At 38.4% G+C, this 15,161-nt stretch overlaps 8 protein-coding genes across 8 annotated transcripts; 3 read left to right on the top strand and 5 right to left on the bottom strand.

The window, feature by feature from the left end:
- Positions 1–2,200: 2,200 nt before the first annotated feature.
- Positions 2,201–3,369, top strand: B0P05DRAFT_520356 (guanine-N(7)-methyltransferase domain-containing protein; the record flags this gene model as incomplete). The annotated part of the gene is made up of 4 exons (XM_051575759.1): positions 2,201–2,555; positions 2,602–2,699; positions 2,756–3,132; positions 3,174–3,369. The coding sequence occupies exons 1-4, from the start codon at positions 2,264–2,266 to the stop codon at positions 3,367–3,369; spliced, it is 963 nt and encodes a 320-aa protein (XP_051428955.1). The 5' UTR covers positions 2,201–2,263.
- B0P05DRAFT_567105 (endopeptidase) lies at positions 3,368–4,744 on the bottom strand. The gene is made up of 4 exons (XM_051581121.1): positions 4,637–4,744; positions 4,409–4,592; positions 4,150–4,368; positions 3,368–4,104 (listed from the first exon to the last, which is right to left on the bottom strand). Exons 1-4 carry the CDS (start codon positions 4,705–4,707, stop codon positions 3,376–3,378), a joined length of 1,203 nt encoding a protein of 400 aa, XP_051428954.1. The 5' UTR covers positions 4,708–4,744; the 3' UTR covers positions 3,368–3,375.
- A 60-nt stretch (positions 4,745–4,804) lies between these two features.
- Positions 4,805–6,866, bottom strand: B0P05DRAFT_567102 (uncharacterized protein). The gene is made up of 8 exons (XM_051581120.1): positions 6,780–6,866; positions 6,650–6,730; positions 6,210–6,602; positions 5,991–6,163; positions 5,773–5,939; positions 5,315–5,729; positions 5,177–5,269; positions 4,805–5,129 (listed from the first exon to the last, which is right to left on the bottom strand). Exons 1-8 carry the CDS (start codon positions 6,835–6,837, stop codon positions 4,884–4,886), a joined length of 1,626 nt encoding a protein of 541 aa, XP_051428953.1. The 5' UTR covers positions 6,838–6,866; the 3' UTR covers positions 4,805–4,883.
- B0P05DRAFT_567097 (uncharacterized protein) lies at positions 6,867–7,386 on the bottom strand. Its single transcript, XM_051581119.1, has 3 exons — positions 7,364–7,386; positions 7,088–7,322; positions 6,867–7,040 (listed from the first exon to the last, which is right to left on the bottom strand). The coding sequence occupies exons 2-3, from the start codon at positions 7,230–7,232 to the stop codon at positions 6,982–6,984; spliced, it is 204 nt and encodes a 67-aa protein (XP_051428952.1). The 5' UTR covers positions 7,233–7,322; positions 7,364–7,386; the 3' UTR covers positions 6,867–6,981.
- On the bottom strand, positions 7,237–7,858 carry B0P05DRAFT_482105 (uncharacterized protein; the record flags this gene model as incomplete). Its single annotated transcript, XM_051575212.1, has 4 exons — positions 7,237–7,322; positions 7,364–7,472; positions 7,517–7,708; positions 7,757–7,858. 4 exons carry the CDS (start codon positions 7,856–7,858, stop codon positions 7,237–7,239), a joined length of 489 nt encoding a protein of 162 aa, XP_051428951.1.
- Positions 7,800–10,106, top strand: B0P05DRAFT_567092 (uncharacterized protein). The gene is made up of 12 exons (XM_051581118.1): positions 7,800–7,862; positions 7,934–8,026; positions 8,073–8,160; positions 8,209–8,284; positions 8,332–8,436; positions 8,483–8,615; positions 8,677–8,732; positions 8,775–8,828; positions 8,881–8,961; positions 9,008–9,769; positions 9,816–9,914; positions 9,962–10,106. The coding sequence occupies exons 2-12, from the start codon at positions 7,999–8,001 to the stop codon at positions 10,040–10,042; spliced, it is 1,563 nt and encodes a 520-aa protein (XP_051428950.1). The 5' UTR covers positions 7,800–7,862; positions 7,934–7,998; the 3' UTR covers positions 10,043–10,106.
- Positions 10,107–10,201: 95 nt separating this feature from the next.
- B0P05DRAFT_582448 (kinase-like domain-containing protein) lies at positions 10,202–11,395 on the bottom strand (the record flags this gene model as incomplete). Its single annotated transcript, XM_051582179.1, has 5 exons — positions 10,202–10,284; positions 10,346–10,898; positions 10,950–11,026; positions 11,079–11,261; positions 11,320–11,395. The coding sequence occupies 5 exons, from the start codon at positions 11,393–11,395 to the stop codon at positions 10,202–10,204; spliced, it is 972 nt and encodes a 323-aa protein (XP_051428949.1).
- A 1,789-nt stretch (positions 11,396–13,184) lies between these two features.
- Positions 13,185–14,819, top strand: B0P05DRAFT_501404 (uncharacterized protein). Its single transcript, XM_051575450.1, has one exon. The coding sequence runs from the start codon at positions 13,448–13,450 to the stop codon at positions 14,576–14,578; it is 1,131 nt and encodes a 376-aa protein (XP_051428948.1). The 5' UTR covers positions 13,185–13,447; the 3' UTR covers positions 14,579–14,819.
- The last annotated feature ends 342 nt before the right edge of the window (positions 14,820–15,161 follow it).

Here is a 15,161-nt window from a genome sequence, read left to right as displayed (position 1 = left end):
CCAGTTCAATTGAGTTCCCAAAAAGATGGTGCGCGTGCGCACAAAGCCCCTCAGACCCCACTATATAGTATTCACACTATCAAAAAAAATGGAATGCCTATCATTTTCAATAGATGATCCGCTCAAACGAATGAATGGACGAACACTATATATAAAAAGCCATTACTCTGTCCGATAGTCGACCCTAAATGAATAGAGCTTGCCACGAATAGACAGGTACCCCTTCAAAGTGAAGCTTAACTTTAGAAAGACTATTCTAGCCATCAGACTAAAATAAGCCCCTCTAAAGGGCATTCACAAAAGAAAAGGCGAATGACTATCAATCCCAGTAACCTTCACTACCGCTTTCTAGCACTATCACAGTAGCAAACGACCAAGACTGCTGCAATACCCTAATAGCCACACACACAAAGAAATGAGACTACCAAGATACCACGAATAGGGTTAAACTTATTACTATCCGATAGGTTCCCCTCCCTCCCCACAAGTGAGAAGAAGGTGCCAAAAAAAGATAGTAGCCTTCCAGCGTTGGGAATATTTGGACTTGGACTGCCAGTGCGCATAACTAAGATGGAATACCCCCTCGGACAGGACCATAAGCTAACCCTCTACACGCGTCTGTTTTACTCTCTATCAAATTCGGCAAAGACCCGTTTAGTGAAAAAAAGGCAGACTATCTTGACAGAGAATGCACTTGCACCCAGGCGATGAATCCCCCTAGATACGTTTGGTACATTATCCTGAAAGGACAGAAAACAAACACGCTGCAAAGAAAGCAAAGAAAAAAAGGGTAGGAACCTGTTTTTATATTCTGATAAGTTCCCTGACCATTATTCAGACTCAGTTATACTCAGCTAACTTTCTAAACCCCTGTTTTAAAGGCTTATTGAGGGCTTTAGAGGTATAGAGACTACATGATCGAATACAGAAACATATAATCTATGTTCTCCTACTGTATTGAGTTGACACAGTAATAATAACACTATTTTATATAGCAATCTTTTTTTCATATAGCTGCATAATCATGGATTTTGTTTGCCGCCAAGGCTTACAAAGTAGCAGTATCAGACACATACAGCTGTACCTGAATCCAGCAATGCAGTCTCAACTCGACAGACTATATTACTAGATTTGGTTGTAATAAGAATAGAAGATTCAAATACATTACCTCTCTGAAACCTGAAGCTAAGAAATAGATTCGATCTCTCTAATCATGTCAATGTAATTTACACTTTGAGAAACCTCAACAATGAGACGCTATTTGGATACACAAGCGTTGAGAGTCTATCCTTTTCTCTTGCTTGATTTTTTATTGACACTATCTAACTGCTCATCTACAGTTTTATATCTGTCAAAAAGCTCATTTCATCTCTTTTGCACTTCCTTTAGTCTACTCTTTATTTTGTAAGTAGAGAAAAAAAGCAACAAGTGACTTTGCATAACCCAATTTACCATATCAAACTTAAGCCTAACTTCTTTGATTTCATTCAATGCACAGCAAAAAGCTTTATACTACGTCTGATAATAAAGTAATGCAGAAATCATTTCCTGAGTGTCTGTAAGGTTCTCCGTTAAGGCGTCCTGCTGGTTCAAGACTGTCTTCTTCTGATTCTGCTCTGTTTGGTTGGTGATTCTCAGGATGATCAAGGCTTTCTCTACTCAGGCTGGTCTCTCAGGTGTCTTCAAGGGAGTTGATCAATTGGTGTAGGACTTTCAAGATCTTCTTCTCAAGCTCTGGTTCTCTTTGGTATATAAAGGATATTCATTCAAGGCTTGGTAAGTCTTCATGGTATATATTTCCTTCTTTGAGTCTTCTTTTTTTTGTTTGAAAGTCTGATCAACTCTTGTTTAGACAAGAAGAGCATCTGAAAAGACTTGATTACCCCGATCAAATTCATAATATATGCGTATCGCGTATGTCTCTCTTCTTTTAAGTTCTCCCTTCTTTGTTGTTTCGTTTCCTTTCCTGGGCAATATCGTTTACTTTTGTCATGTTTGATTGCGACTGCTCGCTACCCAAAAGTGCTTCAAAGTTATCACGTCTTTTTCTGTTTTGGAAAAGCATCTTTTTGCTCCATCTTGAAGCAATACCATAAATAGCAACTTTGGATTCCTTTTGTAAATTAAGGTTCATAAGAGAACACCTAATGAAAAATAAGGGAGTGACGGTGGAACAATTCTTATGGATTTTTATGCCTTCAAAGGCACTTGAAGAAGATAAAGAAACGCCTTTTAATTTTTTTTTTTTGTTTTTTTTTTCCAGATGAAAAGACAATACGAGCACGAACAAGAACAGCCTCATAAAGCACAAAGACGTCAATACGATTCCAACCCGAATAGTGTTGCTCAACATTACAACGATCGTCCTGATGTTGGTGCTGTAAAACGAAAAGAATCGCGTATCATTCGACTTCGAAGTTTCAATAACTGGGTCAAAAGTGTCTTGATCCATCGCTATGTTCGACCCAAAACAAATGTGTTTGACATAGGATGTGGAAAAGGTGGTGATTTGATCAAATGGGCTAAAGCAAGGATTCATCATCTTGTAGCAGCAGGTAACCCTATTTTTTTTTTTCTATTTGTCACTAAACTCAAGTTTAGATATTGCTGATGTGTCCCTGCAACAAATGCAAGAACGATACAAGTCATTAAGAGACCGTACATTTACAGCAGAATTCTATCCTATGGATTGTTACCAAGTAAGTCTTTTTATGACACCTTGAGAAGAGAAGATTAAAAAAAAAACTTTTTATAGGAACTCATTGCTCCTAAATTAAGACCTGATATGCGATTTGATACAGTCTCTATGCAGTTTTGTCTTCATTATGCGTTTGAAAACAAACAGAAAGCACGTACCATGCTTCAGAATGTATCTGAGCGCTTACGTTCCGGCGGTTATTTTATTGGCACGATGCCTGATGCCAATTGGATTGTGAAGCGTGTACGTCAAGAACCCAAAGGATCGTTTGGATTTGGTAATTCAATTTACAGCATTACATTTGAAGATATACAAGATGTCAATGATGACCGTAAAAAAATTGGTTTTAAGCCTTTTGGCTGCAAGTACATGTTTCATTTAGTAGATGCTGTAGATTGCCCTGAATATCTTGTCCATTGGAAAACATTTGAGAGGTAAGATACAGATGACAAACAGTCTATTCAATCATGCCTAGTCTTGCCAAAGAATATGGGTTGCGCTTGATAATCAAAGAAAACTTTCATCAATTCTATACCTCTGCTTCACAAGAAGAGGGATTCTCGAGGTTATTACAACGTATTGGTGTTGTGGGCGGTCATACGCCTGAAATGACAGAAGAGGAGTGGGAGGCAGCGGGCATTTACCTCGCGTTTGCATTTGAAAAACAGTAATAAAATTTATTTGGCTTTAGCAAGACCTACACGGTTATTGCCTAAATCATAAACACTATAGAATTTGCGTAAAAAGACATCGCCCACAATCCAAAGAGGGCCAGCAGGTTCAGGAATATCCATGCCCATAAAACCAGAGATACATTGGTTCTGAACGTTCAAGACATAATCTTCTCCTGACAGACAAAAGTCTTTGCCAGAAAACGTCAAACAAAACTCGGGGAGTTCAGGCACACGGTCACATTCAAGCACGTATTGACCTGCCCAGTTCTTTTCAGCCCCGAGTTCATGGTTGATCAAGTCAGCAATGGTGGTGGGCACAACCAACAAAGAAGAACCTGTATCAATAGCAGCGCCTACAGGGTCCAAATCAACATATTCATCACCAAACTTGATGTTTTCCAACGTGATTTCCCAATATCCTTTACGGCGGATATCAGACCAAACGATTTCACCAGAATAATGGTGAGGATCGATACCGCCAAACACAACTTCACCACCTTGGTCAGAGCCTTCTTCAAATGCATTCAACCAGAAGCTAAAGACCGGCTCATCGATCAAGTCACGATTGACCATATGATAAAAAGGAGGTACCGTGTGTTGTACGGCAATGTTATCATACCCAAGGCCCAAGATACCGTCAAATTTAGCAAAGGCAAAAGTAAAGCCTGGCTCTTTGACAGATTCAGCAAATCCTTGGTGATCAATCTTGATACCACCTAAAGTAAGAGAGTCCTAACATCACATTTAGATATCACATGAGAAAAAAAAACTCCTTACTTGACTAATGAAACCCTCCAATGAACCTGTACCATATCGAATACTGAATTCAGTACCATTTTCAGCAAATGTTTTAGATTTGCCAGAATCATAACGTTTATGCAAGAAACAAGCAATTGAATTACAATGCTTAGAAGGCACCCAAAGATTAGAGGAGCCTGTATCAAACACAACCGTAAAGGGTTGAGGAGGTGAACCTAATTGGATTTCACCATAATACTAAACGAATGAGCATACGATAAAGACACATGTTGCTTACTTGAGCATTCATATAGTTTGATAAAGGCACACCATGACGAGCAGAACCATCTGCTTCTACTTGAAATGTTTCAAGGCCCGTATTCTTTTGACTCTTGAAATACTTTTGTGCCAAGTATTCTCCTGTATGAGAATATCGCTCAAGTCGCTCAGCTGATGTCTCTTGGTGTTTCTTGAGTGGAATTCTAGAAAATGATGAGCATACGCATATTAGCTGTGTCCTATCTACCTTGTCATGGCTGCTTCTGTCCATACGGAGCAAACAGCCATTACTACTGCAGATAATGCAAAAAATCTCATCTTTGATTCTTGGCAAAAAAAAAAAAAAAAAAATAATAATAAAAATAAAACGAAAATAAGCGGCATTTTTATAGCTTTTTCTTTTCTATAGGTTACTCAAGATCATTTGATATACATAAACAACGTAATCCACTTAACATGAAACTTGTAACATCGCTTTCTTTATTATTACTATTTTAGTGATCATTGTTCATAACACGACTATCACGGTAGCCTCTTCCACCTCTTCCCCTTGTACTTGCTCTTCTATCAGGTGAATTGTATTGTGTATTGGGTCGATTGATAATCAATTTGTTATCACGGTAAATCATACCGTTCTTTGCGAGTGCTGCTTCTAATGCTTGTGCATTAACAAACTCAACATAACAATGTGCTTTTGGTAACTGCGTCGTGGAATCTATAGGGAATTTGATACTCGTAACCTAATAGTGTCATGAGTAAGGTATGATATATAGAATGATTGACTTACATTATCATGACCAAAATAAGCACGAATATCATCTTCAGTCACTGTGGTGTTGGAAAGACCACCCACATAAGCTGTATAAAGATTACGAGGTTGCTATAGAGAGCGTAAATAAATAAAAACATGCGTCTATAGACTCACCATGCTTTGTCGCTTTGAATTTCTGTAATTGGTATTGGACATATGATGACTGTTGATTGAAGAAGGAGGAGGGGTTGTACTAGCTGTTGTACTTGTGTTCTCAGTATCTTCATTGGATTTACTATTGGGTTTCTCAAGTACAGGTGAACTTGCTTGTTGTTTTCGGTAAGAGAAATTCAAACCATAACTCTTCATTTCAGAAGCAATGATGCCTTGATGGATAGTAAACATCAAGGAACCATAGGCAGCATCGGGTAAATTGAAGTTCCACATGTTTTTATAAGCGAGTTCATCGCGTTCCCAAAAAGCAGATTCAGCACTGGATCTATCAGAGCCTGGCTCCAGGTCTTGAAGTGAAGGAGGAATACGGTTGACGACATTGAGAGCATTACGAAGCAATGTATATTGGTGTTCACTAACAGAACATCAGTATAGTTTACATCATCTCGTCAACTTACTCGACTGAATCTTCTACTTGCTCTTTAATGGCATCCCATAATTGCATAAACTGTTGTTGAGATTGTAATAATCTGTTACGGAAATGATCAATTTCAGGTTGGCAGGCAAATTCATTATAAGCAATATTATAACGGAAATGAAGACCAGCAGAAATAGTAAAATCAGCCTAAAAGAAAACAATGAGTTTCCTGAAAGACATGCTTAGAGGAATGCTTACATGTAAAGTTAAAGCAAGTTGAGCTAAAAGTCCTTCTCTTCCGGGACTTGCATGGGTCACTAACACCCGAGTTTCTGTAGGGTCATAGACACTCGCAGCAAGTTCAACTAACTCGCCAATCTGCAGGGCAGTTGTCCACATCACACCCAAACCACCAGCAATTGTGTCCGTACCTAACGTATGCACATTAAACAAATCGTCTTCTTCATTTCTCCTTACCTTCACCATTATCAAACAATTTATGTTGCACAACAGCTCCACCCAACCCAAACAGTCTTAGACTGACACCACTTAATTCCAACACATGCGTTGAAGCCTCATCCAAAAGAAACAGGTTCTCAATACGATACTGACCCGAGCGAAACTTTTCGATAATAGCCACGTCTTCACAAGCACCCCAGACAGTATAGACAGGTACATCCAATGTCTTGTTGCCTGCTAAATAATCGGAAAATTCACTCAAGAGTGTCTGTGGTGATTGTTCAATCGTACGATAGATTTGGTCACTTGTGCCTGCCAAGATACGAGACCGAGTAGCTGCAGGAATCAAAGTGGTATATTGAATCCAGTGTTTCAGAGGTCTGTCACCGATTCTGTCTAGACTGGATCGATCTAGAAACTGTGAGTATCTAGAAAGGATTCGAGACCGTCTTTGTTACCATAGAAACCAAAATCACCCGTATGGATAATATAGTCCGCGTTGAAGTCGCGTGCAAGACGATTGAGTTCAGAGATGTTACCTTGACGTCTTTTTAGTTTTGTTTTATTTTATTTTAACTTGTCTTTTACCTCTGACATCTGCTGTACATAAAATACGTTTACCCTCTACAAGATGAACACTTGACATAAGATGAAGTAATAAAGATAAAAATAAAATGAAATAAAAAAGAGCGGAGTCGAGTTAATTTAAGGAGTAAGAAAAAAAAAGGTACCCATTCTCAAGTAACACAGACAACAGATTTATATATAAATGCAAGAGGGGGGGTATAGTTTATGAGTAGACATGCATCACTCCACAAGAAACATTGATGAGCATACCAGCCACAATACCTAAACCAAGAGTTAAACAAGAGTCAATCAAAATGAAATTATTTTACCCATTTGATGTCGACGAGTAAATACGGATTCCTTGAACCAAAATAAGCACAAGACACCTAAGAAACAACCCAAGACAAGGCCACATAACATTTCTTTAAAACTGCCTTGAACAGCTAATAAAATATAAGCAAAGAAAAAAGTCATGCATTTACTTACATCCTTCTGGCGGTAATAACCGACCTGTGTGTTCAATCCATGTTTCTTCTAATGCTAATAATTCTTGACTTACAGGCTCTATTGAATGATAAGCATGATATTTTTATGCAACAAATTACCTCCATCAATATAGTCGGGATGTGATTGGTGGAATTGAAGTCGAATACTACGAATCTCCTCATCATTATAACCAGATTCACGCAGTTTATCAAACCCAGCCAATCTAGACTATATTCTGTGTTAAAGAGGGATGATATCATGTTTAGACTTACTTTGGTTTCTTTTGTTTGATGCAGTGTACTGGTTGGTATCAAAGGATCAGATAAAGCACAATGAATAAATAACTGAGGTTGATGTCGAATACCATAATCTGATAAGGTGTATTGATCATGAACCAATAATTGGCCTCGATGAATTAATCGCATTGTTTTCTTGGTTGTTTGTTCAGGCGCATAATATCGTATCTAGAATATTCCTGTCAGGATAATGTCATTTGTTTATAATAGACCTACTTTTTGCTTTATGGATTGAATTGTGTCTTTGTTATAAGATATACTGAATAACAATTCTTGGTCATTAGGCCATCGAATATGAATATCAATCGAATCGTTCATAATAGTAATAAAGAAGAAGAAAAAAAAAAGAGTAAATGCATTCGGCGATTCAATCCTTATATAGGTGTGACATAGTATTAAAAAGGTATACACAACAAGACACGCTTTTTTGTTTTATTCGAAACGAATACTCATAAAAAATGCCAAGCACCTTGGTGGCTATTATAGGTAATAATAACCCAAAATTCACTTATGACCTACTCATGATGATTAGAGGGCGCATGTAGTCCTGCACGCTATGAACCTGAACTTGGTCTTAATCTCGAGATTTGTGAAATGATTAACAAGAAACAAGGCACTGCGTAAGTTGTATGTCATTCCATTTTTCTCCAACCAACACCTATAGATAGACCTAGAGAAGCAGCATTTACTATTGTGAAATTAGTCAATAGTAAAAATGTAAACCAAGCCATGCTTGCACTGACCGTAAGTTGCTATTAAGAGAATATGCATCTATTTACATATAGCATTAGTTGCTTGATAATTGTGTCAAGAATTGTGGATATCCTTTTCATCTTCAAATAGCCACAAAAGAATTCTTGAATGAATTAGTGCGCAAATTCCCTGAACGCCCTGCTGTAAGTGTGTAGATATGTTAGATGAAGAGAACTGACCAAGTTCTAGCCTTTTCCTAACCCAGTCATTCAACGTATCCTGTATCTGATTAAAGAGTGGAAAGTAGCATTGACTGATATATCCAAGCATAAAGACGATCTTGTGCACATCAAAGACATGTATCGACTTTTAAGGTTCAAAGGTACACATACACAGTGTGACATTGGATATCCTATTTATCATACATATATATACATATATAGGCTATCGTTTCCCTGAATTAAGAGATGCTTCTGTGGCTGCATTGGCTCCCTCTGATGTAAGTTGAATGATTTGATTTGATAAATTAATCAAGTTTTAGTCTTTGAAATCTGCTCATGAATTGGAAGAAGAAGACCGTGTAGCACAGTCTGCTGTAAGTGATGGTTATGCTTACTGATGTTGTATATTCATTCTTCTTTGAATAGAAACTACAAGAACTCATTCGTCGTGGTCGACCTCAAGATTTGGTAGAAGCCAATCGTCTGATGAAAATCATGTCTGGTTTCGTAAGTCTTTATCTGATAATCTACTGTATCATTCACTCTAGAACAGGATACTCGACAAACACCAGACTATGGTCAAAAGTTTGAAGATGAACTAGCCAAGATTCAAGACAAGACTATTCTGTTGTATGAAATGCTAGAGACTATCAAACCAGGTGAAAAGATAGACCGTAATGAGACTATCATGGATCTCAAGAATGCTTGTGCTAGTGCACAACCCAAGATTCAAAAGATGATTACAGAAGAAGAAGACAATGACAAGATTGAGAATTTACTTACATTGAATGATATGATCAATAATGCCATGGCTAAATTTGCTGATGTCAAGAAGGGCTTGTTTGATACACATTATGAAATCAGTGGTAAACAACCTACAGCACCTTCAGACTCACAAGAACCTGCTCGACAAGGCATTAGTTTGATTGATTTGGATGATTTAAGTGATAGTCCTTCTCCATCAACTACTCAATCATCAAGTACTGCATTAAATGATTTGTCTGATATCTTTGGGACCAATATGAACATCACACCAGCCAAAAAGACAGCCGATATCTTTGATCTCTTGGGTGGTAATGTTCCACCTAGTCATTCCCCTTCTTCGATGCAATCACCCACACTACACCAAGCTACTTCACCTATTGTCTCTCCTGCAACAACCAACAAAAAGACAATCACACTTGTTAATAAGAATGGCTTATGTATTGAAATTGAAGTTCAGGAACAAGACACCCAATGCTTTATGAAAGCCTTTTTCTCTAATCAATCCACTGCACCCATGGATAAGTTGATGTTGAGATTGGCTGCTCCCAAGGTAGATAGACATTGTGTGTTTATACAGTCATTTATATAGTCTATAGTCTATGCAAATCAAAATGGAGCCTCAGTCTTCACAAACATTAGGTCCTAAATCAAGTCGGGCTATTACTCAAGTAATCATGCTTCAAAACCCTAATAAGGTAAGAAATTAACTATGGTTTCCTTTTTTATTGAATGATATGGCTAGGAACCCCTTCGTTTAAGATACAAGGTCTCATATGAACAATTTGGTGTTGATATGGAATTAGTGGGAGACTATCATGCTTAACATAAAATAAAAAATAAAGAGAAATAAACAATAAGTTTATTATATATATATATATATATATATAAAAGTGTGTGTGTGTGCGCATATATATATATATATATACAAATAAATATATAAATAAGAACTTAAGGTTTGAAAGGAGCTGCTCGACGGAAAGAACTAAAGTTCTCTCCTTGGTTTTCCGTCATGTTTTTCATTAATTCCTCTTTTTTTTGTTGTACATTGGAAGAAGTGGCTTCTTTCTTTGCTTCTTGTTCATTCTGTAACCTGTTGTCAATCTACATACTCAACAAATCATGTTACTTACTGCCTTATAAATAGTCCAGTCAAAAATATAGTCATACGTATATCCTTCCCGAACAAACAAGTCTCTAAACAGCTTTCGAAGATAGGAATAATCTGGCTTATCATCAAATCGTAAAGAGCGAGTATAATTCAAGTAAATAGCAAATTCACTTGGGAAACCACGACACAAGAGTTCTGTAGGTGTAGTCATTTTCTTTTCCATGATACGATCGTATTTCTGTTTCTTGGTCGTTGCTTTCAACCCTTGCCATGGTAATGAACCTCGACAAAAGTACATAAGTACATAACCCAATGATTCAAGGTCATCACGTCTTGATTGTTCAACACCCAAATGTGTATTGATGCTCGCATAACGTGCTGTACCAGTTAGGTTCTTGTTTTCTCTGTAAGGGATATGCAAGTGTGTGCGTGGGTCACGGTATTTTTTGGCAAGACCAAAATCGATGATATTGACCTGATTACCTCGTTTGCCAATGCCCATTAAGAAATTATCGGGCTTGATATCACGATGAATAAAGTTTTTGCTGTGAACATATTCAATACGAGAGAGCTGAAGAGAAGAAGGAAAAAATTAGAAGAAACAAGGAGAGAATACACATACCATCTGGTCAGCCAATAAGAGAACTGTCTTCAATGTGAATTTACGGTTACAGAAATTAAACAAGTCTTCAAGAGAAGCTAATTCAATAAAAGCTGTTATTATCATCATCCAGTATATTGCATCACTTACGTCCTAATAAGTCAATGACCATAGCAAAGTAGTCACATTCTGCACCAAACCATCGCACAAAAGGAACACCTACACCACCAGACAATGCTTTGTATACTTTGGCTTCATATTCTAACTGAGGATGTTTGGCTTTCACAGATTCTAGTTTAATAGCTACTTCTTCGCCTGTAATTAAATTGGTGCCTATAGAAAGTATTATGAATATATATAAAAAACATACAGAGTTTATTGTTTCTTTTACCAAGGTAAATATCACCAAAAGAACCTGCACCAATCTTTCTTCCAATTCTATATTTATTTCCAACTCTCAAGTCCATTGGTGAACGCATCAACTAGTCTCTATTACAAAGAAGAATATGTGGTAATTTAGGGGTGGTTTAGTGCTTACGATTGTAATGAAGAACAAGAAGAAGTGGGATGGAGAAAAGAAAAAAAAATTGTTCACCTGTTATGTAGCGGAGTTCAGTTTGGTAATCGTCATGATTTGGACCGCTTTTTTTTGGGGGAGGTTAAACCAGATGGTAATTGAATGACTTGATGAGAGAAAGAAGAGTATGTCTACTTTAACATGAGTACATACTCATCTGTATTTAAGACGAACAGAATGAATCAAATGATAAAGTAGATTCACGCAAAGAAAAAGAAAATTAAGGAGTAGGGGCGGAGTAAATAAAGTTTATCAGGGCGTATGGATAAATTGATAATCCAAACAATCATTTTAAAATCAAACGAGTTCATACGTGTTGTCTGTGCGTTTTTTCTTTTATAGAAGAGTCATAAAAGTCAGTCTGTCACATAGTATCAGCAAACCTGGTTTTAGGTGATAATAACTAATGTCAATTTTAGGTATTACTCGTTTGTTTTACTTTACAACAAAAAAAAAGAGAAGTTTAAAAGATGTCATTCAAGACCCTGAATGATGAAATGAAAAGATGCTAATTACTTTCATTGTATGCAGGAATCCTATTGGACAAACTGACTTTACAATGTGCAAAAATACATGATCAATAAGGCATAAGAGTTTTGTACCAAGCTAAACTACATTTGTGATAATTACTCACAACCACTGTAGGCTGTCTATACTCTGTTGATGCTATCTAGACAATGAATCGTTTTCAAAACAAAGTTTGTATCTGTATTTCATACCTTCTATGGTCGTAATATGTGTCAACAACTTAGGTAAAGAATTTTAATGCATAAACTAGATATGTACAAAAGTTCAATACTGAAATATATATATATAAGGATCAAATATGTAATAATCATAAAACAAGTAAAACAAGAAGATGTAATGGACATGAGATATAGAGAGATTAAGATACATATCAGATGATGACATACACTGAGTATATTAAATATAGGCATTTGAGTTTTGTCAACAAACACTCTAACTAGAATGACACTTGGTTAAGCAACACATTCATTTGGTCAAGGAAAATGTATTTTATTTAGCAGCATCGTTATTTTTAGAAAAAGGATGTCAAGTCTGTTTTTCTATAAACAAATTTGAACTTGAAAAGAATAGACCAATACATCATAAAGCAGCTTAAAAGAAAAAAAAATGATGCTGCCTGTAAAGTAGTTCTTCTTTTTCTCTAGAAGCATATTCAATAACATTTTTGGGGATTGTATTGACCTTGCTGAACCATGAAAAACATGTAGATTGGCTTTATTTAAAAGCTAATGTATTGTACATCACTTTAGATAGTTTAAAGGACTGTTTGGGTAAACAGCTTTTGAGAGAATAAACCAATTAGCCTGTTTACTAATTGCGCTCAATAAGCAGATAATTCTGATGCATCCTCTCTCTTTTTTTTTAAAAAAAAGTAAATATAACTACTAGATCAATCAAAGCAAATAAAGGGAATCTTAAACTAGACTATTATCATATCATTTGTCTAATTGGGTCCCTTGATCTTGCACTACATTTTGTCTTTATGTCTTCTCTTACTTATACAAATAACGTAGTCGGACGACTTAAAACCTGATGCTCATTACATATAACTTGGTCTGGTTTTAATCACTTTTTTCAAATTCAGCCCCCGTTTCTGAAAAATCTCATCTTTCTTATTAAACCGCGTTTTTTTTTTTCTTTTACTATTTTGCAACAATCCTCTACGCACATTTTGGTGCCTGTTTCGTCTCGATCTGACGAATCTAGCACTTTTAGTAACTCCATTCCTGACATTTCGACATTTCCATCTACAGATCTCGACATCGAGTCCCCATCTCTTGTGAACAAGTTGTCCGATAAAGCTCAAACTTTGTCAGAATCATCGTCTTTATTATCTACATCCCCTAGAAAAGTTTCAAGTCTCTCCGGTAAGCGGTTGCATAGTTCACTTTCGCCATCACTGATCCCTGCCGACATGACGCGTACCCTGCCTCGATCTCGAGTTGGTGATGTCAACACCCCTTCGAGATCAGCTCATCTCGATCTCGAAAAAGACGTTGTCTTTGACTTTGGTGTTTCTGTTGCTCCCTCTAGCTCTGGTGTTGACTCTTTGCCAGAAGTAAGTGACGTTCCTTTGCTCCCTCCTTCCCCTCCTGCTTGGTTTGCTGCTTTCCAGGCCAAGTTTGAGCAACATGAGGAGCGTTTGGCCCAACTGGAGTCCCTGGTCGCCGAGAACTCTGCCCTCAAGAAGGAGCTGGCTGCCGCCCGTTCTAGAATCTTGGAGCTTGAGTCCCAAGCTGGCTTGTCCACTGCCTCTCCCTTGGAGAATGATCTGGTTGCTGCTCCCTCCTCTTCTGTCTCGCCTTCTGCTGCTGGCTCCAAGTGGGCTCAAGTTGCCAAGAGGAACCCTACGCCTGCGGAGGCCTTTGGTAAGCCCAAAAAGTCCGACTCTCTCTCGGTTGCCAAGGCCAAACCCAAGGCTAGGATCACTCCTAAGCAACGTAAGGCCGCTGCTCGCATCTTTCTCGTCTCTTCTCCTGCTGCTACTGGTACTTGTGTAGACAGGCCTCTTTATGAGTATGTCTACTTGCCAAACAAGTACCGTGACCGTCTCTCTGCCTTCCGCCGCAAGCTGCGACTGATCGGGTTGGATAACAGCCGTGTACTTGATGTGCACTATCCGGCTCGTAATGTCGTAGCCTTGCTGATCCATTCGGCTTACAAGGAGGATCTCCTGAAGGTCATGGCCAAGTACTCGCTTCCGGTCTTGACTGACTTTGATCCTTTCTCTGCGGTCAATGTCAAGGATCCTGCCTTTGCGTCTTTGGATGCTGATGCTCTGACTGTAAAGGCTCGTGAGCTCCAGGCGGCTCGTCTTGTCCGTGCGCTTGGTTACATCCGTGAACAAGTACGTAGACAGGTGGCCTACGACTTTGTTCGCCAAGGATGGTTGTCGAAAGAACAAGCTGGCAAAGTGGTTGGTCCCCTCTCCGCTGTGGCTGGTGATGGTACTAGTGCTGGTATTAATGCCCCTCTGTCTCTCCTTCCAGTATGGACTTTACCTTGGCCGGTGATGGTGAACCGGTCTCCTCCTCTTAATGAGTGAGGCACCTATGCAACTCTCCTCCGCCTGTATGCCCCCTTCCTCTCCTTCTGCCTATGACTTCACCATGACTATATGGAATGCTAATGGTATTGCTCGTCAAGCCATTAGCACTGTTACCGATTACCTTTATGACTCCTCACTTATCTTTATAACCGAAACCTGGCTTCTTCCTCCTCTCCGCTTCCCTACCTCTTGGCAACAGTACCACACCTATGGGCAACCTGTTGCTGACTCTTTCCGTGGCAAGATGGGTATCTCTCTTTTGGTCAATCCCTCTTGTCCTTATCCGGTTACTCCTCTTCCGTCCTCCTCTCCTTATGTCTTCTCCTGCCAGGTTTCTACCTTTCTCATCCATTGTGTCTATGCCCCTCCTTCCTTGACCGATGATGAGTTTATGTCTCTCCTTATGTCTCTCCCTGCTCGCACCCATGCCTCTCAGACCAACGCATTCATTTGTGGCGATCTGAATGCACGTAGTGTTCCTCTTCTTGGTGACTCTCGAAGCAACACTCGTGGTACTCGATTGGCTGAATGGATTGAAGAAGCTGGTCTCTTCTGCTGGAACTCTCTTTTGGCCAAAGGT

Source organism: Gilbertella persicaria, assembly GCF_025201335.1.
Source record: "Gilbertella persicaria strain CBS 190.32 chromosome Unknown B0P05scaffold_97, whole genome shotgun sequence".
Taxonomy (NCBI): domain Eukaryota; kingdom Fungi; phylum Mucoromycota; class Mucoromycetes; order Mucorales; family Choanephoraceae; genus Gilbertella; species Gilbertella persicaria.
Note: the sequence above shows the minus strand (reverse complement) of the source record. Positions and strands in the feature narration are given on the sequence as shown.